General features: G+C 37.0%; 4 protein-coding genes and 1 long non-coding RNA gene across 16 annotated transcripts in view; 1 reads left to right on the top strand and 4 right to left on the bottom strand.

The window, feature by feature from the left end:
- Window positions 1–21818, bottom strand: part of LOC306877285 — a 159080-nt gene that overhangs the window by 26880 nt on the left and 110382 nt on the right. The gene's annotated exons all lie outside the window — the stretch shown is intronic.
- The window catches only part of LOC306877283 (peripheral plasma membrane protein CASK-like), a 169477-nt gene that overhangs the window by 114631 nt on the left and 33028 nt on the right, over window positions 1–21818 (top strand). For all 12 annotated transcript variants that reach the window (XM_079428956.1, XM_079428952.1, XM_079428961.1 and 9 more), the window contains exons 3-5: window positions 5157–5262; window positions 6178–6255; window positions 6495–6567. In XM_079428956.1, coding sequence (XP_079285082.1) covers window positions 5157–5262; window positions 6178–6255; window positions 6495–6567 — 257 coding nt within the window. The remainder of the gene's footprint in view (window positions 1–5156; window positions 5263–6177; window positions 6256–6494; window positions 6568–21818) is intronic.
- LOC306876784 (putative G-protein coupled receptor 82) lies at window positions 7764–12232 on the bottom strand. Its single transcript, XM_079428186.1, has 2 exons — window positions 12190–12232; window positions 7764–11466 (listed from the first exon to the last, which is right to left on the bottom strand). Exon 2 carries the CDS (start codon window positions 11433–11435, stop codon window positions 10287–10289), a length of 1149 nt encoding a protein of 382 aa, XP_079284312.1. The 5' UTR covers window positions 11436–11466; window positions 12190–12232; the 3' UTR covers window positions 7764–10286.
- On the bottom strand, window positions 13069–18641 carry LOC306876996 (cysteinyl leukotriene receptor 2-like). Its single transcript, XM_079428499.1, has 2 exons — window positions 18516–18641; window positions 13069–14779 (listed from the first exon to the last, which is right to left on the bottom strand). Exons 1-2 carry the CDS (start codon window positions 18575–18577, stop codon window positions 13753–13755), a joined length of 1089 nt encoding a protein of 362 aa, XP_079284625.1. The 5' UTR covers window positions 18578–18641; the 3' UTR covers window positions 13069–13752.
- LOC306876600 (putative G-protein coupled receptor 34) lies at window positions 19256–21275 on the bottom strand. The gene is made up of 2 exons (XM_079427899.1): window positions 21098–21275; window positions 19256–20981 (listed from the first exon to the last, which is right to left on the bottom strand). The coding sequence occupies exon 2, from the start codon at window positions 20959–20961 to the stop codon at window positions 19855–19857; it is 1107 nt and encodes a 368-aa protein (XP_079284025.1). The 5' UTR covers window positions 20962–20981; window positions 21098–21275; the 3' UTR covers window positions 19256–19854.

Below are 21818 nucleotides of genomic sequence, written 5' to 3'. Positions count from 1 at the left end.
CATATTCTCCTCTGTGCCTCTGTGTCTCATATGTGCTATATTGCAGCAGGAGGACATTAAATGTTAATGCAGTTAAAAGAGAAACACATTCTCCAAAACATTCAAACGGTTAATGTGCAGTATCTTTCCCTGGTGTATGGAATACCCCCAGAATAGCTGAACAAAACAGTATGTCTGTCACACAGTCTGTTGTAAAAATACTTTGCATCAGACATGAATGGATCTGTGTCGAATAATAGAAGGTGAAACATTTATTTAACTGCAAATGTTCCAATTGTGTTGTAAGCACAAATGGGGTACTTTGCACTAACTGGATATCACACAAAGCATTGAAGCTATTCCAGCATAACTGTGTCATGATTTTGCATCATCCCACTTCTAGTGGCTTTATACATGTGACATGACTGCACAATGATAATGCATAATAAAACAGTACATCCCCAAAAAAGAAAATGTAATCAATTATTCACCCTTATGTTGTTCCAAACCTGAATGGCTGAAGTTTTCCTTATAGTGCAAGCAAATGGAATTTTATTTTATTTTATTTTATTCAGTGCGTAATGTTTGTGTAATAATTAGAACCTGGTCAACAGATTACTGGATGTTTACTATTTAATTTCTTGCTTTTATTATATAAAAAAATAGTATTCTATAATAGCATTACAGAACAGAATCAATATTTAGCTTTTTAAAAAACACATATCAGCTTCATTTCAGCATTAAAAAAGGCTATATTAATTAACCACTAATTTATAGTTGGTAGTAGAGAATGTAGTGAAAATTATTGGGAGAACAGCAGGGAAACAGGAGAAAGTTGCGGTCCAGATATTAATTCTTCTTGTACAATGTGTCAGAGCACTTGTTCTAACCATTACTAGACCATGGCTTCGTCATGATGCGCTGCCCATCTCTTCAACACACACGTTCACACACACAGAGTGCATAGTGGAAGATAAAGCAGGCCGGAGTCCAGGGGGACAGCAGAAGGTCAGCAGTGTGTCTGTGTTTGTGTTTATCTGTCAGATGAGATGAGCGGGATCGTCTGCCGTCGGCTTGGCCCCTGCTCTCCTTACTGCCGGAGCCAGTCGACATGTTTTATTACTCTGAAAAATTACGGCTGCTCAATTAACCATCACCAGATAACCCGTAAAATCTTCTGTACTTCACCGAACGTGTCATATGTACGTTCCACAGAATGTGTTGTGAGAAATGTGGCCGCTTGTAGACACTCGTAGTTACTCGTGGGAATGTCCCAGGGGAAGGCTCCAAGTGGAAACTGGATAGAGATAGAGAGCAGTGAGTGTCCAGACTGTGTGGGAATGTTGTGCCAAACATCCAAGCCAAGCTGCCTCTTCTCTGTGAGTAAATCTCACCCTCTGTTTTCAAAGATTTTCTTCCTCAGATAAATCAAGCTGCATCTCAGATTGCATCATATTAAAACTGCACATCGTCTCCTCATCATGAGTGTCCCAGATTTTCCCATAATTCCCTAAGCACAGGAGCAGGCGGAAGAGGTGCCATATGATGACCTGCACTATCCAGATATTTGTAACTGAATAAATTCAACATTTTGTTTAGCTTCAATACAAAGGAAATTGTAGAACCAACTGGGCTGAACTGCCACAGCATTAGTTTAATAAACTGTTTCTTTGAGATTCTTTGAAACAGAATATTTAATATAACCTTATAAATGTCTTGGCCGCCACTTTTGAGCAGTTTAATCCAAATGAAAGATTTATTATTATTCTACTTACCCCACACTTTTGAACAGTAATGTGTGATTTAGATAAATGACATTTTGAAATTTTAAAAAAAGCAGAGTTTGCAAGCTAAACATTTCAAGTTGAAGATAAAATGTCTGTTTATCAAACATTAGTGGATCATAGTTAATGTCAAGTGTCAGAAAACACTTTATTTTATGGCTTCTATTATGGGCCTTATTTTTTCCCTTTAAAAAGTGCTTTTGCTACATTGGCTCCCATAACTTAAAATCTCATCTGCAGAGTCTGAATGGTGGTTTAGATAAAGAAGATCCATGCAGTAGTCTGCATAAATCACTCAGGGGAGTGTCTGGTTTATGGCTTATCAGTAACAAGCATCTGGGCTGGTCAGTCTGATTGATGTTCGTTCTCTTGGATAGACTACTATTACTTTTTGTTCTTGCTGACCGAGAAGAGGTTCAACTGAGCAGATGTTGGTTTAAATGTTAGCATGTCAAACATAGAAACAGAACATCCATGAACTGGGGTTTTGCAGTGAGGGGAACTTGTGTGCTTTTAATTATAATGTGATGTAGTTTCATTTGCATTGCAACAAGCCGACCTCACGCATCAGACAGTATTGTACTGTACGCGTCTCCTCCAGTCTATGTAGCTTCACTATAATTTGCAATGATACACTGTACAGTAAGAGGTATTTCCCTGCTCTTGCCAACTGGGTCACAAATGATGAAACAAGTCAGGAAAGGGGGAGGACTTTCCGCTAGGGAGGAAGTGCGTAAGTTTAAAAATAAAACACAGAGTAGTTTTAGGAAAGAGCGAGGCACTAATTCAAACACATGTTGTGATGCATTTTGCTATTCCGAGTCGTGGACTTTGTGGTTAGTATGAGTCCAACACTCTGAGGTGCACATTTCCTGTTTAATCTGCTCTGTCTTTTAAACACAGCTGTTTGTTTTATGGTGGGTGAGCTAGTGTACATTGATGTTTTAGCTTTGAATACCATAAATAAATATAATAAAGCTGTCTCTCACATGCTAATTTCATGTTAATTTCACTGTGACACAAAGCATAGGTTTGTCTTTTATTTGATGCTTTTGTTGCTCCACTGCTTCTCCAAGTGTTTGATAGTGGAATTTACTGAAAAATCCCTCAGAGGTTTAAAATAAAAATTTGGAGGATAAATAAAAGGATTATTTATTTATTATTTGTTTATTTATTTACAAATATCAAGAATGACTAATTCAGATTTATTTTAAATTTTTTTGGAGGGGTCAGAGGACTTGTCATAAAACATTCAATAATTTGATATTTTAAGAGATTTATTAACCATGTCATGAAAGTCTTTAAAGGGCCTCATTATGTCATTTACAGTTTCATGGTCTTTGCATTGGTTGCACAGCAGGACTTTGATTTCTAAAGGTGCTGTTGACTTGAAATTTTCACTGGATGAACAACCCAAGTAATCCATATATACAAATAAAACAAAACAAATAGGTTCAGAAATTAAGTTATGTGTAATAAAATGGAATGACACAGGGAAAAAGTATTGAACACATTAAGAAAGGGAGGTGCAAAAAGGTATGGAAAGCCAAGACACCAGCTGAAATCTATCAGTAATTATAAAGCAATCCTGCCTCTAGTCAGTGGAAATTAATATTAGCTGGTTCAGTCCCAATACCTACAGTACCAGGATTATGAAGATGAAACAATGGTGGACATTTCAGCAAGACAATGATCCCAAACACAGCCATGGAAACTCTCGACTGGTTTCAGAAAAAGAAAATAAAGCTGCTAGAATGGCCCAGCCAATCATCTGTCTTGAATCCAATAAGAAATAAGAACTAAAGATCAGAGTTCATAGAAGAGGCCCACAGAACCTTCAAGATTTGCAGACTCTGTGGAAAAATGGACCAAAATCACACCTGAGCAACGTATGCGACTACTTTCTCCATACAGGAAGCATCTTGAAGCTGTCGTGACCAACAAAGGCTTTTGTACAAAGTATTAAATAAATTTAAGTAGTTCAATAGTTTTTCCCCTGTGACATTCTATTTTATTACACATAACTTAATTTCTTAAATTATTATTATTATAATTTTTATTTGTATGTATGGATTACTTTGGTGGTTACCGACATCTGGTGAAAATTATATATATATATATATATATATATATATATATATATATATATAATGGCTTTTCCTTCTGGAGCATCAGTGAGCGTTTGAACCTTCTGTAATAGTAGCAAATGAGTCCCTCAGTTGTCCTCAGTGTGGAAAGATGAATCTCAAAATCATACAATCATTGCTGGAAAGGGTTCAAATACACAAAAATAATGGAAAACCAAAGAATTTGTGGGACTTGAAATATTTTTCTGAAGAACAGCAGGTAGTTTAACTGTTCAGGACAAACAAGGGACTCATGAACAACTATCACTAAAGAAAAAAAACACAGCTTTGGATCGTTCAGGTAACAACACAGTATTAAGAATCAAGTGTATGTAAACTTGTATGTAAAGTTTTGACCTCAACTGTAAATATATATATATATATATATATATATATATATATATATATATATATATACTGTATTGAATACATTAATTGATCTGTAATTTTTTTTACCCTTTATTGGATGATTTTTAAAAAGCTTTATCCATGCAATTCCTTGATCAAAGAGTATGAGACCCGTATATAAGTGAATCTCACATTCCATTCACGGCACCCAAAAGTCTATGTGGAACTTAAGAAGTCGAGGAAGTGTGACTGTTAAACTGTGGACTATGGCCCTGCTCTGAGGAAACCCACGGCATGCTAAGACTAATGTGGTTCACACATGCAGAATATTTATTCATGTGGTTTTTATTTTTTTCTCGGCCAGACTTGAATGTCTTCACACGCCTCATCTGGCTTGTTAAACAACTGTTTTTGCTGTGTGTTCTTCTAATGGCTGTGTGATTCTTGAATGCCAACAGTTTTAATTACAGATGAGAAGAGCAGCGGTTTGTGTGCGGGGTCATCCACACAGATATCTGTTTGTGCACTCTTGCACATTTTTGCTAATTGTGCGAAATTCTGCATCTGAATTACTATATAAGCTAGTTTGAGTCGTGAAAGATGCAGATGTGTGAAATATGGTGCTCAGCTTGACATTTTGTATTAAATTGGGATATTACAGACAATAAACGTCTAAATAAAATGACATCATTCTTCATGTTTAAATTTAGCATTGCTGCTATCATACAAGTGTTTTTTTAATGTTGCTAAAAATAATAGATTATTTTGTACCAAATTCTATTAAACAAAATTATTCTTTAATATTTTATTGAGCGTAGTAATTCTAAGTGGCTTCCTGGGTGAAACAATGTACTCTAAAAGAAGTGCTGTATTAATAAACTTGAAACTGAAATTAGCCTATATTTTTGTCTTGCTGTAGATCTGAAGAGGGAAGCGAGCATTTGCCACATGCTGAAACATTCTCACATAGTGGAGCTTCTGGAGACCTACAGCTCTGATGGGATGCTCTACATGGTGTTTGAGTTGTAAGTCTTTCGTTCTGAGCAAATCCGCACTTGTTTTATCATTCCATTATTCTTTAGTCACATAAAATGTTAAATGCAATGAAAGTCCAACACAGCCATGTGGTTTTAGTGTATGTGAAAGGAATTTTGTGTTACCTCAAGTTTATTTTGAAGCATATTGTGACGAGGTTGGGTCAATGAACTCTAAAAACCATCTCAAAACAAGGCACGAGCATGCTGTGCTCTGTTACTCAGCAGCCTGTGTTTGTTACTCTCAGTGGTTTTGGAATAGGGTATAGGTTTAGTTGTGTGCTTTTTAATTCCTCAAATGCTAAATGCTCATATGCTTATCTAAAATGCAGAGCTTTTCTCAAATAACTTTCATGCAGTGTGAGTTCTTATCTGGAGAAGCACAACTGCCTCTCAAGGGATTTTCTTTAAGGGCCTTAGAGACCCAAGCCGACAGAAAAGCAGGGGCTTCCAGAGCTCTGCTGCCCCCTGGAAACAACACCTTTACAGTCTTGGTGTTAAAGCAATGGGAAGATTTTCAATCAGAAAAGTATTAATTTCTGAAAATGGCCACACTTAACCCAGTCCATAATTTATAGTTCAATTTGTGCTCCGAGATAATAGGCAAGTACCAGCGAAGCAAATATCACACTTGAGACAGGTTTTGCAATAAATGACTCCCACACTGAAAGCTGCGATATAACAACACCTTCACAATTTTTAAACCACTTTTTTTTTAACTTTAATATATACCCTTATGGGTGGATTTTGGATGAGATTTCAGTGTAGGTGTGGTCAGACAAAATAGATTTTTCACTCTTATCTTACAGATTTGTAAAGTTAAACCAGAAATAGATTTTAAAACTGATTGTGCCAATGTTTGACTTTACATTGTTGATGAGTTTCCTGACTTGTTCTGTCTTTCAGCATGGATGGAGCAGATCTCTGCTTTGAGATTGTGAAGAGAGCAGACGCTGGTTTTGTTTACAGTGAGGCAGTGGCCAGGTAAACACTTTTGAGGACTTTCACCCATTTCCTTTTCCTGTGCTATTCTTAAAGTTGTAGACTGAGATTTCTCTGTTAAAAGTAATAGTTAATCCCCAAAAAGAAAATTTTGTCATCATTTATTCACCGTCATGTAGTTCCAAACCTAGATCCATTTTCTTTCCATTCAGGGAGACAAGGCCAATGAAGTTTGAAATTAATATAGGTTTCTGTCTTTCCCTGCTCTCATTCTTTTTTAGTCACTACATGAGACAGATCCTAGAGGCTTTGCGGTACTGCCATGACAACAACATCATTCACCGGGATGTGAAGGTAAGTTCAGTGGTGTCTAGTGCTTTAGATGACTGCTGACACATTGACATGTCATTGTGTTTTTCACACTTTTGCAGCTTCCCCCTTCCATTGTATGGTACCATCCTACCATCATGCTGTAAGAATAAACTGGGCTGTTCGCTTTTCTCAGAAATAGCCTTCAGCTGTCAATACAATGGAAATAAACAGGAAACTAAAATAAAGTGCTGACGATCAGTTTGCTTAAGAGCTGAACTCACAACCTAGATCTATAGAAAACATATGATGTTTCCCAACAGTCGCCCATGCTTACAGGTACTAAGGAAAAAGCTTCATATAATAATTTGAAGCATTGATCAGACTTACCAATCGCTAGATCTTACTTATTCTGTGTATCTCTGAACTGTGTTCAATAAATGCAAACACAAACTTTAGTAAACTTTAGACAAAGTGTGTTACGAGTAGTATCAGTATTGTGGATTTTACTTGTGCTATGGATCTAGATTTATACTGTATATGTGGTTTGCAAGAGAAAATTAAGCATTTGCATTTGCCTTAGAGAAATGCAACCTGTCACCCAGTCTTCACCTGTACTTTTTTTGTATTTTTTTTAAATAAATTAATGCTGAAAGGATGCATTCAGTGGCGGCTGCTGGTCTTTCAAAGAGGGGAAGCTCATTTTCGGCCTACATCATACAAATTGTCCATTTATTTATACGTAAATTCTGCCCTACATTCCTTTTCATGAAAATGCTCTGTGACCCTGTCGTACCAACTAGGCGTCTTTTCCAGTGACTTGACCAGTGTTAGCAGCACTTATGTACTTGATTTTGTTTTCGAGACATCAACGTTTATGTGTGGTTAGTGAAAAACTAAATTTTTGAAGTCACTAAAATAAGGCCATAAAACACATACAGAACATTTGTTCACAAGACTTCTGAGAACTGGATCTTGTAGCCTAGAATTTTTGCTTCAAAATAACGTGAAAATCATCTTGTTTATTTGCTCACAGAAAACAATATATTGATTTGAATTTCCTAAGACACTTTTTGAGTAAAAAGGGTCTATGCGAGAAGGCGTCAACCTTCACATTCACACCTGAGAAGACAGGCCTGCACAATGAGCTTCATAATGAGCCATTTAGTCAAGTATGTGACTGAGAGGGAAGAGTTACAAGAAAGAATATGAGGACAAAATATATATATATATTTTTTTTAGTTTATTAAGTATATATTTAGCTATCACACAAAATAACTTGAGATTCACTTGTGAGTGCAGTTAAACATTTTATTAGGAACAATCAAAACTGTCTTTCAAAGCTGACTTTTTAGCATCATTACTCCAGTCACATGATCCTTCAGAAATCATTCTATTCTGATTTGCTGCTAAAAAAAATATTATTATTCTTATTATTGTTGTTGAAAAGAGCTAAGTTTGTTTTTGTTTTTTTATGAATTGAAAGTTCAGAAGAACAGCATCAAAACTCGTCGAGTATTTTAGTTAGTTTCGCGTCAAAGAAATAGCGAGACAGCCCGCACCGGTGGGTTAAGGAACACCGAGTAATCACACAGCTTTCTCCTGTTATGATGAAAACTGGCAATTTCGCCAAGCAAATACCAAGAAATAGGTTGCAGGAGTTTGTCTTTCGATTACACTTGCAAAAATCTGCTATGGGACTGAGCTCGAATAGCTTCAATGACTTCTTATAGGACAAAATCGTTGTCAATCAAAAGGAGATGCAGTCTTTCGACAGACCCTCCAATCATCACGCAGAAGCCCGGAGTCCAGCCCCTCCTCCATTCACCCACAGAGACGCTGAGCGTCCGTGGGCGGGACATAATCGCAGCATTTATCCAATGACCGTCTAGTTTCGAAGCACTGAAAAAAACTGTTCAAAGCAGCCCCATAGAAGTCAACGGACGCTGGGCTTCAACAGGCAAATACACTGAGACGCTACGGGAATATATGAGAAGGAAATCGAGTCAGCTGCTATATGTAGCTGATTCTGAACGAACTCGTCTTCGAGATGAACGTGTTCTAACGCATTTTTAATCAATAAAATGTTAACACAATAGTACATATTTGACCATTAATTTTTTGTCATTATAGGGGAAGCCGAGCTTCCCTTGCAGTCTTAAAGAAATCCCCACTGGATGCATTATATTGATCAAAAGTAACAAAGACATGTATAATGTTACAAATGCTTTCTATTTCTAATAAATTGTATTCTTTTGAACTTTATTCATCAAGGAACGAAAGAAGAAAGATTTAACTTTTATGATCTTACTCGTACATTAATATTGTTCTTTGTGAATTGCTTTGTATGTTTAGTATATGCACCATTGATATGATACATCACGAAGCAACCTTTTAAGTTTTCTGTCTGATTTAAGATTTGCCTTTTAATTTGACTGACTATATTCTGACAAAATGGCTTTATGGAGCTAGCTATCTGGCTGAGATTAGAATGACGGTGCAAAAGCAAAATAAGTAACTATAATCTTGCTATTTTATAGGAGTAATGATGCACACGATGAAGCTCCTGACAGACTCTAATATTTACTGTCTGTAAAGTAATGGCCTTTAATGCTGCTGTCATTAGAAACGTAGATGGATACCTACTCCATCATGCATCATTACCCGTGACATAGTCATATGAGTGTGCTGCAAAAAAGTAAAAGCACCGTTTGCAAGCACACATACTTTGATTACACGACTACAGTAATGGAAAGCTCATCGCATTTACCACAGTAATCAGCATGCAAATAGAAACAGGAAAGTGGGTAAATGTAATGTAACATAAAAAGGAAACAAGCAACCCTGCAAGACCTGTAACAATACATTTCTGTTTGAAAAACAACCTGAAAGGAGTATAGTCATTAAAAGTAAAAATGAGGCATGCTGAAAATCTGTGCGAAATCACATCAAAGGTATAGTTCACAAAAAAATAAATAAATTCTGTTGTCATTTACTCACCCCATGTCATTACAAAAGTGCTTTTTTAAAGTTGTGATGAAACAGAAGTAGCAACATACCTTTTCTTCCATATCATACATCCAAATGAAAAAGCTTATCAAAGAAGGAAAAATGTTGTACAGGCACTTGGTTCGAATCATTGGTTTGGGATTGGAAGGAGATTCACCTGAATGCAAGTTTCTAGTCAAATGTAAGAAAGAGGCAGGTTTTAAGCGGCCTAAAGGATTGGAGAATTGGTGAATGTCCATTTCATGCTGACTGCAAATGTATATTTTTTGTACAAGACAAAAAATAGACACTGAGGGAAAAAAAAAAAAACACTGACACTACAGAAGAAAGTAAGTCACCGATGTTTACAGTGACAGGGCAATGAGTAAACAGACAGAATTTTCAGTTTTTAGCTAAACTATCTATTTAAAGCTACGCAAAGTACTTCAGGAATTCAAAGTGGTGTGGAAACGGAAGAATCAGCTGCTTTTCAAAACATGTGGTTACTTTATAGGAGCTTGCAACTTGCGAAATACTTGTTTACATTGGGTTCCACTGTGTGCCTCTCCACATATCCTCTTTTACAAAGCATTACTTAGCACTGCGTCATTGCACACAAGAGTTCTCACAGCTTCAGATCCAAATAAATGGGCATTTCTTTAACTTGATTACTTCTGCATGTCCATTGTTCTTCAACATGGATGTGGTTCAGGAAGTTTTTCACTTTCTTATGTTTGTGTGCATCCACACAACGTTTTTCTGTGAGGAAACATCGCTCACAATGAGTCTCCTTTGTGTCCGTGCAGTTTCCTCTCAAGTAATGTCTGAAGACACACACTTGTTGCCTGAGATAACTGTCCCATGTTAGACTTTGATGACTGACTGTCATTTGCGCTTGCGTGTAATCTCAGCAGGCTAAGCGCATGATTACGAAACGTCTTGTCCAGCAGGAAATAAATGATGGGGTCTGTGCTACATCGCAGAGTTGCTAAACAGAGCAGGATGCTCTTCACCTCCACGTACATGGACAGTGGATGGCAAGCGTCTTTTGGAGGTGATGCAGACCAAGACTGCTCGTTCACGATATGAACAAAGATGGCTTTGTAGATGTGGTGCGGCAGGAGACAGACCACCAGCACCACCATAATGACAACAATATTCCGAAACACTCTTGCATAGACTCGCTGGCTGTCTGAGATGACCGTGCTTCTCCTGGACCTCCAAATGTGCCTGATCACTGCTATGTAAGCGCATAAGACCAACAGGAAGAAGACAAAGAACAGTGAAACGGCCACTAAAGCGAAGACATGAGATCCTTCCCCTCCAACTTCCACTGCTACGTTGTAACACGCTTCATCTCCGTTACCGTCATCCACACTCCTAACCTCCCTGATCGAGTACAGCACCACAAAGGATGTGACCCCTATGGCTACAATGATCCAGGTGACTAGGCACAGCACATAGGCCAGTTTGGCATGTCGTTTTCGGCAGAGGAAGGCACCTGGTAGAACTTTGAGCCATCGGCTTGGACGGTCAGCATGGGAGTGTTGAATCAGCGAGGCGAAGCGACTGAGCGCCACCCAGCTCAATATCATGACGCCAATGCAGATGTTGATGTGGATCGCTGGAGTTAGACCATTTATTGCCATTTGGCACATGATGTCTTGCCGGTGCCATTTGGTCCCCAGGGAGTAGTATGTGGCCTGGAATGGCATGGTGAGGCAGAGCAGCAAGTTTGAGATCCCTAGATTTATCAGGTAGATGTGAGTGGACGTTTTGATGGCAATTTTGCGTATGAACACCCAGAGAGAAATAGCATTCCCTGGCAGGCCAGTGATAAACATAATGGTGTAGAAAATGGGCAGAACTACACTTGTAGTGGACGTTTTGCACAGGTAAGATTCAGCATGTGAATCGTTTGCCATTGAGCTCCTGGAAAAAAGAGGTTCCCAATAGCTGAGGGAAGAAAACATTTTAATGGTTATATTATTGTTAAAAAGTAGTTAAGGACACAATAAGGTTTTACTTAAAACTAAGGGTTTACTGTTAGTACATAGAGTGAGTGGAAATGACATTCTGATGAAAACCTGAGCTTTATTTACAGAAGTAACTTGGGATATCACTTGCTTTCCTGTAAATATTCTAAACCCAATTGCAGAAGCTTATAAACCACTTTCACAATTTTTTTTGTTTGTTTTTGGCATGCACTCTATATCAGCTGAACATTTTAATCATAGGTGATACGTCTGGACAAAATATCAGGGTAACAGGACATTTTTAAGTTGTTTGAAAAAATAAAGATATATAGCTATATATAATGTTGGCAGATATTCTGTAGTCATTACTACATAGTTTTCTGCAGTAAAGTGTGCATGAGTTTTTACAGCATTTCACAGCAGCCACAACAGCAAAAAATAGGTGTTGCATACATGTTTTCTTTTGTCTTTTTCTTATATTTATCCTAGTATATGATCTGTAAAGTTAAAAATATGTGGACTTTTCATTCAAAAAATGTTTTTAATTTAAAATGTCCTTTTACTTTTCAGTTTTTGTGTTTGTGCTCTAATGGGGATAGCACAACTGAAGCTCAAAATAATTGATGTTAAATATTCACAGTTTCTAAGATAAATAGTTGAAATAAATATTTTACAGGAAATATAGGCAATGTAATACACTTACCTCTTTAAATGCAGTCACTGATGTGTGTAACAGGCATCTGTAAATTGCCTTGCTTTGGACCACCTCCCTAGACTGGCTGTCTAACGGAAGTGACGGTCTGAGCATGACTGATGTTCGCTCAGTTCTCTTTTGCAAGGTTCCTTTCACAGAAGCACTTGCTTTTGATGGCAGAACTGCTGTGAGACTGTAAAAGGTGCTTTTTGTTAACCATTGCTTCACAAAGTAGCTTAAACTCATTTTTATAGAATTGTTAGAATAATTACATAAAATAATAAATGCAGGAATTTTTTTTTTGGATAAGACATTTGAGTAACATCTAGACTTTTTGTAAATCTTCTAGTTGCTTTTTAAGAAAGATTTTTTTTATCTGGCTCATATCTGCTATTGTATGTTTTTAACTGAAGAGGAGCTCTGTTTTAAACTGGTCTGTTCCCTGACTTTATTTGCTAGGATACCTGTCAAGGATTTTAATGGATTCCTCACGACCTCTTGTGGTGGACTTTTGGACACATTGCAGTTGAACTATACAAAACATAGAATCAGGCTGACACTTATATTGATTCATTTTATGAATGCAATTTTTTAGAAGTATTATTTGTTATAGTTTTAGCATACAACAATACCTGAATGTGTATTACAGAGCTGTTTTTCCCCTTATATGTTATATAATATATAATAATATATAATTTTTTTGCAAAACAAACGTTAATTACATCTCTGGGTGGTTACGAGTTAACATGTCAGTGACATCAAAACAACAACAAAAGAGAAAAAAAAAATCTGAGTCAGAGTAATCTGAGTAACAGTACAGCAACTGTAATGCACCAAGACATTCAACAGATTAACCCATCACATAGTAAATGTAAATGATTCCCAGATACTCAAAAAGACATGCTCTTTATTTTTCTTAATAAAACAAATCCCTTCCAAATGCAAAATATTTCCCAAATCCATGACCCACATATCAAAAGCATCAGAGATCCAGTGTTGTAAAATCAGACATCTTGATGAGCGATACCACTTGTTATTTGGTAAAACCCTCTTCTGGCACAACCACACCAAACCCTGCAATGACAGGATCGGCCTTTATAACTGCAGCTCAACATTTCAAACGTTGGTGATATCTCTGGAGAAAATTTAGACAAACTACTATGGGAAAAATAGTGTCTGTGAACAATGTTAAATTGCAGTGAATGAAAATTGACCATGCAAAGAGTGTCTGTTCAATATTTAATACTATAAATTAATAAATACAAAAGCAGATAGCGGAACATCAATGCAAAGCCTTACTAAAATAGGTTTAGTTGGCATTAATACAGAAAAATTCGCTCCAACATAGTTAATAAGGACTATTGTAGTATGTATTGTATACGGTGTAAAAATTTTGTTAGTATGCTGAGGTGCCACACTACCTTGTAAACTGGCCATACGTTTTGCTTTTGGCGAACAGTAATAATTGCAAAGCACAGTTCCCTGAGGTTAGCATGTTTCACATCTTGTTGCATGCATCACACAGGAAATGCAAAGTTGCAACCCATTTTTTTTCTTTCTAATTTCCCAAAACTATGATGATTGGTGGCTTAATTCAGTTTCATTTTTCTTTGCTGCTTCAGCGTGTTCTGTCACATTTATAGTATGTATGTGAGGTGTGTCCAAGGTTTTGGAGATCTCAGGTTTAGGTTTGACTCTGTGGTTGCGATTGGCCCGACAGCAGCGCAAACGAAACACCAGCTGGAGGACGGGATGCAGGCAACAGCTGAGAGCTGCAATGAAGATGGTGCACGTTTTAATCCTGAACTCTGCCTGACAGTTTTCTTGCTCTGTTGTTAATAAGATGATCCTTTGCACATGGTAAGGTAGGAAACAGAGTACAAACATTATGACAGAGGCCAGTATCTTCCTGCGAACCTTTAGACCTCCTCCAGGCCCAAATCCAGCGCCGACTAGACTTCCTCCCCTTACCTTCTGCAGATGGAAGACCAGCAGGCTATAGCTGATCAGCATCAAGCACAAAATGAAAAAGAATGCTGACACACCTAAGCAGTGGATAGTATTGAACTGATATTTATAGCGAATATAACCATTGACAATTTGGTCAAAGCAGGTCCCTTTAATTAGTAGGCTCAGTTTGATCCCCATGCTAGCGCACACAACTGTGATGACAACCAACCAGGTAGAAAAGCAGAGGATCCAACAAGACCGTGCATATTTAAAAATCTGTAATAAGGCGTAGCCTGGTTTTACCACTGTGGTATAGCGATTAATGCTGGTCCACAAAAGGAAACACATGTTGCAATAGAGATTTATGTAGAAGCAAGAGAAAATGATGAACTCTGCTGCATTGCAGGCTGAGGTTCCAGATTGCCAGTTGGTGTTTTCTTTGTAGTAGGCTATTCTGAAGAAAAAACTGCAGCACATCAGCAGGTCTGACATGATTATGTTCAAAGTGAAGATGATAGTGGGTGTCCTCTCTGATCTCCAAAGATCCACCAAGACTATACCATTGGTTGGAAGGCCCAGGACAGCCAAAGCCAGATAGAGCCAAGGCAAGATGGTTTCATGGCTTTCTTCAGGTGTTATCATGCATGTGCTACAGAAATAAAGAAAGAAGGAAATGAAAACAAGAAACTTGCAGCTTCTCATCTTTGAATAGAAATAAGCTCATTTTTATCACAACTCAGTTTTATCAGTTTGCAGTCTGCACACACACTTGTTTAAATTTTTGGGGGACATTCCATAGATGTAATGGTTTTTCTATTTTCTATCCCCTTACCCTAACCCTACACCCAAATACCCCTTACAGATTTTTTTTTCTATTTCATATTTTTCAGATTTTTAATTCTTTATAATTTATAAACTTTTGATTTATATACCCACAATTTACTGGTATTACTATATTTGTGGAGACATTTGGTCCCCATAATGTAATGAATACCAGGCACACACACACACACAGATGACAGGTCAAAAGTTTGGGATCATTAAGCTTTTTTTAATGTTTTTGAAAGAAGTCTCTTATGCTCACCAAACCTGCATTTATTTAACCATCAACAAATAAATAATATTACAATACAATTTTTTTTTCATTTCACATTTTTCTGTAATCACATATTAATATAATAATTTATTGTCGAATTGTCATAATTTGAAATTGAATCTTGAATCAAATTAATGTAGAAACATAAATATGATTTTGAATATGTGTTTAATGGCATCTTTTTACTAAGTAGCCTATTATTATTGAAGACCAGTATCGTTGATACAATCCTGCTACTGACATCTATTAAATTAATTTCCCCTTAAATTTTAGCCATTAATTATAGCCATTCAACATTACAATATAATTTAAAGCCATTATTTTTAGCATTTAATAGGATCTAAAAAATATAACAACAACATTTAATTTAACTTAATACAATCTTCACATAAACTAAATGATATATATGCTACTATAAACCGAATATAGATGAATCTTTATTAGGGGTGCTCCGATTGATCGGGTACCGGTCATTATCGGCCGATAATCGCTTTGGGATGTTTGACCGGCGGTCTCTAAAAAGGCCGATATAAAAAAAAATGATCTCCAGCTGATGACGCCATGCCGTGAAAGGTTTGGCACAACATGCAGTGGCACCGTCTTTAGTCTCTGTCTGGCGCGGGTGAAATAATTATAATGCTGCAGGTGAGATACATTTCATATTTATTCAACATATAAAGTAATTTGAAATTTTCTGTGAGACATTATTTTATAAACAGCCTGTGTGAATCACCGCGCGCGCTTTCCCTCTCAATGCGCAGATGGCTTCAAATCACATCGCGTCTGCATTATAAGCGAGCTGCACGCTGCATAGTTGACACAGGAATTGTCACTTGCACAATAGAGGCAGTGTCGTATCGTTACTAAAGTTTAGAAATTGCTTTTCTTGTTAAATCTGGCCAGTGTTTAACCATTCAGCGCTTGCGCGCTCTCCTGGAAGACCGTGCGCTCATGCGCACTCGCAGCACACACACATAATGCCAGGTGCGTATGGTGCATATTTTTCCGTGCTTATGTTAAAGGATCAGAGTGTTAACACTGCACGCGGTTGCGGGCCGGTAGTGTGTTCCAGGAGCGGTGCGTCTGAGATGGTTTCCGCACTGTGTCTATCTTTGCTGCACTGCACGCACTGAATTAAAGTGACAGCGCATTGTTTGCGGTAAATATGAACTTGGATTGACACGAAAATGTAGTAATTACACTATAAATGCATATAATTAAAGTCTACTGTGTTTCAGAGACATGATAACATTTGGCTTTTTTGGCTAGGTTTAAAGGAAAAGAGCACTTTTAGATAATAATAATAGAATAATAGATGGCATAGAATAATAGAGGCAAGAATAGATGGCACTCATGGAGGTATGGAAAGCAAAGTTCTTTATAAAGGATTGCTTGTAATAAAGATTTAAATGCAAAATAAAATCAGTTGAGCTGACTGTTTCTGCCAGTCATAAGTTAATTTAGAATGTTTGTGATAACATAAGAAAAGTAATTAAAATGTTTTGCCACTTGCTTGAGCAACTTAATATATAAATCTAGAAGTAGCCTAAATGCAAAACTAAAAAGCATTGAGCAATGTGTTTCTTATATTTATTGCATTTAAACACGTCTATAAAGATTGTATTACTGTAAAAGAAAAAAAGTGGACTCCTGTGTGAAATCAGGTTTGTGCTGTGTGAAAGCTTTTCTGCAACAATTGCACGATTGTAAAAACAAAAATGCACTGGATGATCAAACATTTAGATGAGATAAATGTATATTTTTGAAAAATGTCTAAGAAATGCCCCACTCCACCCCTCAAATTAAAAAAATCCTCTCTCGCAAGAGTCACCTAAGAGGGGAATTCCCCCCCCATTTTCAAAAATGAATTTCAGGCACTGAATAAATGTCTAAAAATACTGATTGGAGTATCACTATAAATAATTCTACATGATAAAAAGTTGGCTTTAAAAAGATCGGTATCGGTGAAAAGATCGGCAGATAATGCTTTCTGTGATTGGCAATCGGTGATCGGCCTCAAAAATCCTGATAGGAGCACCCCTAATCTTTTTTCAATCTACAGAAGTTCTCAGTGTGCTTACTGGCGGGCTATCTGATCTTCTGAGCAGCTTTCTGTGTGCGGGTGCCGGATGCCTGTGTTCACAGACTCCACAGACAGCATGCCAGTACCAATTTAACTTCTCTTTTTTTGTCTTATCATGCTTGATAGCCTGTTCAGTCAACTGTAATGCTAGCCAAAGGATGTTTGGAAAAAAAAAAGATGCTGCATTATTTGTGTTAAATAATTTTAACATGTTAGACTAAGAAAAATTAACATATCAAATTTGACAGCCCTAAAAAAAGAAATATGATTTTTTTTCCCGTGATGGCAAAGCTGAATTTTCAGCAGGCATTACTCCGGGTTTCAGCATCACATTATCCTTCAAAAATCATTCTAATATTCTGATTTGGTGCTCAAGAAACATTTCTTTATTACTGCCATCTTTTCAATGTTAAAATCAGTTTTTGCTTTTTAATATTATTGTGAAACCATCATACTTAATTCAAAAGTTTGGGGTAAGAAGAACACTTTTATGAAGCAAGGATGCAGTAAATTGAAGAAAATGACAGTAAAGACATTTTATAGTGTTAAAGAACATTTCTGTTTCAAATAAATGCTGCTATTTCGGACTTTCTGTTCATCAAAGAATCCTGAAAAAACTGCTGTAACCTTAACAGCCCAATTTGTTTGGTGTTTTAAGAACAACAGCCTTTATGATTATTGTGGACGCAAAGCATGGCAAGATTGCATCAGCGAAAAAGAATAGTGGGTGAAAACTAAAAGTGAATGATAGGGACCTTCAAGGAGGACTGTGTTCAAAAAACACTGAACTACCACAGCAAAATGACAGCAAACCCCAATATTCAGCTTGAAGACCACAAACTCATATCAATACAAGAACATTTAGCTATTGAATTCTAAAAACTTAAATAATTGTTGTAAATGTACTGTAGCATGAGTAGTTGTAAAACAAAAGGCCCTTTACTGTCCCTGCATACATACGTGGTTGAATGTTTGACTTGGGTCATGTTTGACTCATTTTTAATTTAAAGATATTGATTGTCTCCTGCAATAATTCATGTTTAGCCACAGAATACGTTTTTACACTTATTGGTCAATAACAAAAAATTATGTCCCACAAAAAATCTAAATTCTCACCAGGTTGGTTGGAAACACACAAGCTAACCTACCAATCCAAATGATACAACAGAAGTGTAAAGATGAAGTGTGAGATGCAAATCAGTGTACCTTTGATTACTGCCTGTATTGGCTTCTGTAGAATAGATTGTCAGTTCCCCTTGCACAGACATGATGCTAATTCCTTTACTCGTTGTCTTCTGAAAGTCATGTTCATGACGTTTTACTTGCAGAATCTTGTGTGTTTGTAAGCTGTTTGTGGGTGGGGTGTGTGCTTCACATAGGAACTCTGTATGTTCACTTCTGACCACATCCTGAAAACATTTCATTTTTAGTGGCACAGTTTGCACCAAACTCAGACATTTGTTTCCTTTCATCTGAGATTTAATATTATAATTTTGAATCAATTTAGTATAATTAATGAACTGATAATTAATTAATTAATATATGGCTATAATAAAACTGACATAAAAATGATTCATCTTTGTGTATGCATTTAAATATCTTTCAGTAAACCATTTTGAATGATCATCTGTGCTTTTTTCATTACATATTAAGCCACTCTTATGTAGAGCCTCTCTCTCTCTCTCTCTCTCTCTCTCTCTCTCTCTCTCTCTCTCCTCTCTCTCTCTCTCTCTCTCTCTCTCTCTCTCTCTCCCTCCCTCTCTCTCTCTCTCTCTCTCTCTCTCTCTCTCTCTCTCTTATTGTGACCTGCTCATGTGAATGAGAAGGTGTTTTACCACTAGGGGGCCCCCAAAGCCCTGTGCTGCTCTTTCTGCCTGTTAACCCCCTTTGATTTTCTCATGGTATGGTGTAAAATATAATACATAGGACATTGTATCAGTTGAATTGCTGTTACAGTTCTTGTATAAGTTTAATAGGTTTCTTCTATTTTTACACGGTATACACAGTGGATGTAGTTCATTATGAATGATCCCAGATATGATTGCAGTATAGAATATGTTTGTTCTTAGAAAAGGACAGAAAGAAACTAGCATGTGCAGTTTAGAGCCCACTGATCATAAACACATAAACACATGTACTCTCGAAATACGACATAACATAATTCAATTACATGCTTATTTTATTTGCTATACTATGTATAGAAGCAATGCAAACACAGTTAAATGGAAATATAATATAAACTAATTTTTAATGTTTTAAAATTATTTAATTAATGCTTTAAAAATGTTGTTCTGTGTTAGTTCATGATGCAGTAAATAATATTGAAGAGCATGTTAACTTGTAAAATGTAATTAACTTATTTAAAAAGGTAGTGTTTCTGATGAATATCGAAAATAAATGCACAGATATATTCTGCGCTGTTCACAGCACAATAATAGATTTCCTTTAACTTTGCTGTGCACATGTAAATATTCACATTCTTTACTTGCATAGTAAAAACATCTTTGCTGTACATTTGGACATGGTTTTTATGTTTTAAAAACATTTATAGTACCTCTTTATCTGTTGTTTTTGATAGTTTGACATTCTGAGCGTTTGTCATAGGCACAACTGCACTGATATTTGGCAGCACCTGTGGAGTGTCAACAGAACTGATCAGTCCTTTGGCATTTTGCCGACAGAAGCTATTACAGATGATCTTCAGAATCACTTTGCGAATAGAACTACAGAACAAAAAGTACATGACTGGATCCAGGCAGCTATTAAAGGCAGATAGTAGCAGAACTACTTCGTTGGTTTTATCCAAAACACTTATCCATTCGCAATAGGTGTCTTTTGCTATCTGTGACATGATATAGAAAATCCTTACAGAGTGGTAGGGCACAAAACATATTGTGAAGAGGAAAAGCACAAAGAAGGATTTCCATGCTATTTTGTTGTACTTGGCAGCATTTGGGAAATCCGGTTTCTTTTTGGAGGTTGTTAGGAGGTTCATTCCAATCCTTCCGTAGGAGATCACCAATGCACCGTAGACCAGCCAAAACATACCCACGATGGCAAAGTTTAAATAGGCTTTCCATTTGGATTCATGCAGTGTTTTGTATTGGAAACACTGATGGAAATCACCATGTTCTGCATTCAGGACAAAGAGGCAAATGCCACAAACAAACGCCACTGCCCAGATGACACTGCAGAGAAGCACGCTCCATCGGCTATGCAAGAACACCCGCCTACTGGACGACCTCTGGAACTTCAGATAACGATCTACACTAATGAAGCCCAGTAAGACTATACTAATGTACATGTTCATGTAAAAGATAATGCCCACCATCCTGCACAGTAATGGCGGCAGCACCCACCGGTTATTGTTGGAATGGTACACCACTCGGAAAGGCAGGCAGATCACGAGGAGTAAGTCAGCCATGGCCAGGTTAATGAGGAAAATGCGAACTGAGTTTTTCTTCGGATGTACTCGCAGAAACACCCAGAGAGCCAGCAGGTTCCCAGACAACCCAAACAGGAAAAAGAATGCATAGAAAATAGCCAGCAGGACCTGCAAGCTGGTGTTGTCCGTCTGGCAGTTTGACTGGGGAATTTTCAACATGGTGGTTGACGATGAAATGGGGAAAAATTGAGGATTGTTTTTTGTCATTGCATGTGTATTTACCAGACCTTAGAAAAGCATAGTAGATGTCATTATTATGCTTACCAAAGACATTAATTTTAATGCCTTGAAATGCAACAGAATGTCTGATGCACAGGTAAGGGTAATTGGAGAGTAAACTTACCTCGTGAATTCTATCCATCAGAGAAATTCTCTGTTGTGTTTCCTTTTGAATGTCTCGGTCTAATCTCAATTCAGATCTGTCTTCGCAAGCTTCCTTTTTTAAGCTCTTCCTTTTTTAGTTCCTCTAAACTCTTGCATACCTCAAAGCACAGCTGTGCACCAGTTAGCATTGAAACAAAGTGTGCAGGCACTTTTAAAGGGGGAGAGTGTGTCTCAAAACCAAATTTCAACTCCTCTTTACATGACGTGATCACTGAAACGGACAGATGACGGCTGTTGAAAAAAAAAAAAATCATTTTATATAAATATTTAATCATGCTTATATTATCTTATTTTAAAAATGTTTCACTCATGGGTGATATTGCACTTGTTCAGCTTTGATAATTGCACATCAGTCATATTATCTCATTAAATGGTGTAATGTTGTTGGACACACACACACACATATACAGTGCTCTCCAAAAGTATTGGAACAGTAAAGACAAAATTGCTCTGTTGGCTGTGGAGTCAAGACATTTACCGATATGATTAAAAGATGAATATGAGACAAAACTACAGAATGTCACATTTTATTATTGGGTGATTCAATACTTAGATGTTTTACCAGCTAAGAAGTTCAGCACTTTTAGAGTTTCATCCCTCTATCTGATGTGAGCATAAGTATTGGAACAGTTGCCTCACAGGTCTTTCTAAGTGATCAGCTGTGTCCTGTTGCATTAATT

Source organism: Barbus barbus, assembly GCF_936440315.1.
Source record: "Barbus barbus genome assembly, chromosome: 11".
In the NCBI taxonomy this organism is placed as follows: domain Eukaryota; kingdom Metazoa; phylum Chordata; class Actinopteri; order Cypriniformes; family Cyprinidae; genus Barbus; species Barbus barbus.
This window is presented reverse-complemented; position numbering and strand designations above follow the sequence as displayed.

Bases quoted from the DNA above. Each gene is read 5' to 3' on its own strand.
- LOC306876996 (XM_079428499.1), bottom strand. From the start codon at position 18,577: ATGTCTGTGCAAGGGGAACTGACAATCTATTCTACAGAAGCCAATACA. The intron at 14,780-18,515 runs GTACACTGATTT...TTATTTCTGTAG, and splicing joins AATACAGGCAGTAATCAAAG to CACATGCATGATAACACCTG.
- LOC306876600 (XM_079427899.1), bottom strand. From the start codon at position 20,961: ATGACAAAAAACAATCCTCAATTTTTCCCCATTTCATCGTCAACCACC.
- LOC306876784 (XM_079428186.1), bottom strand. From the start codon at position 11,435: ATGGCAAACGATTCACATGCTGAATCTTACCTGTGCAAAACGTCCACT.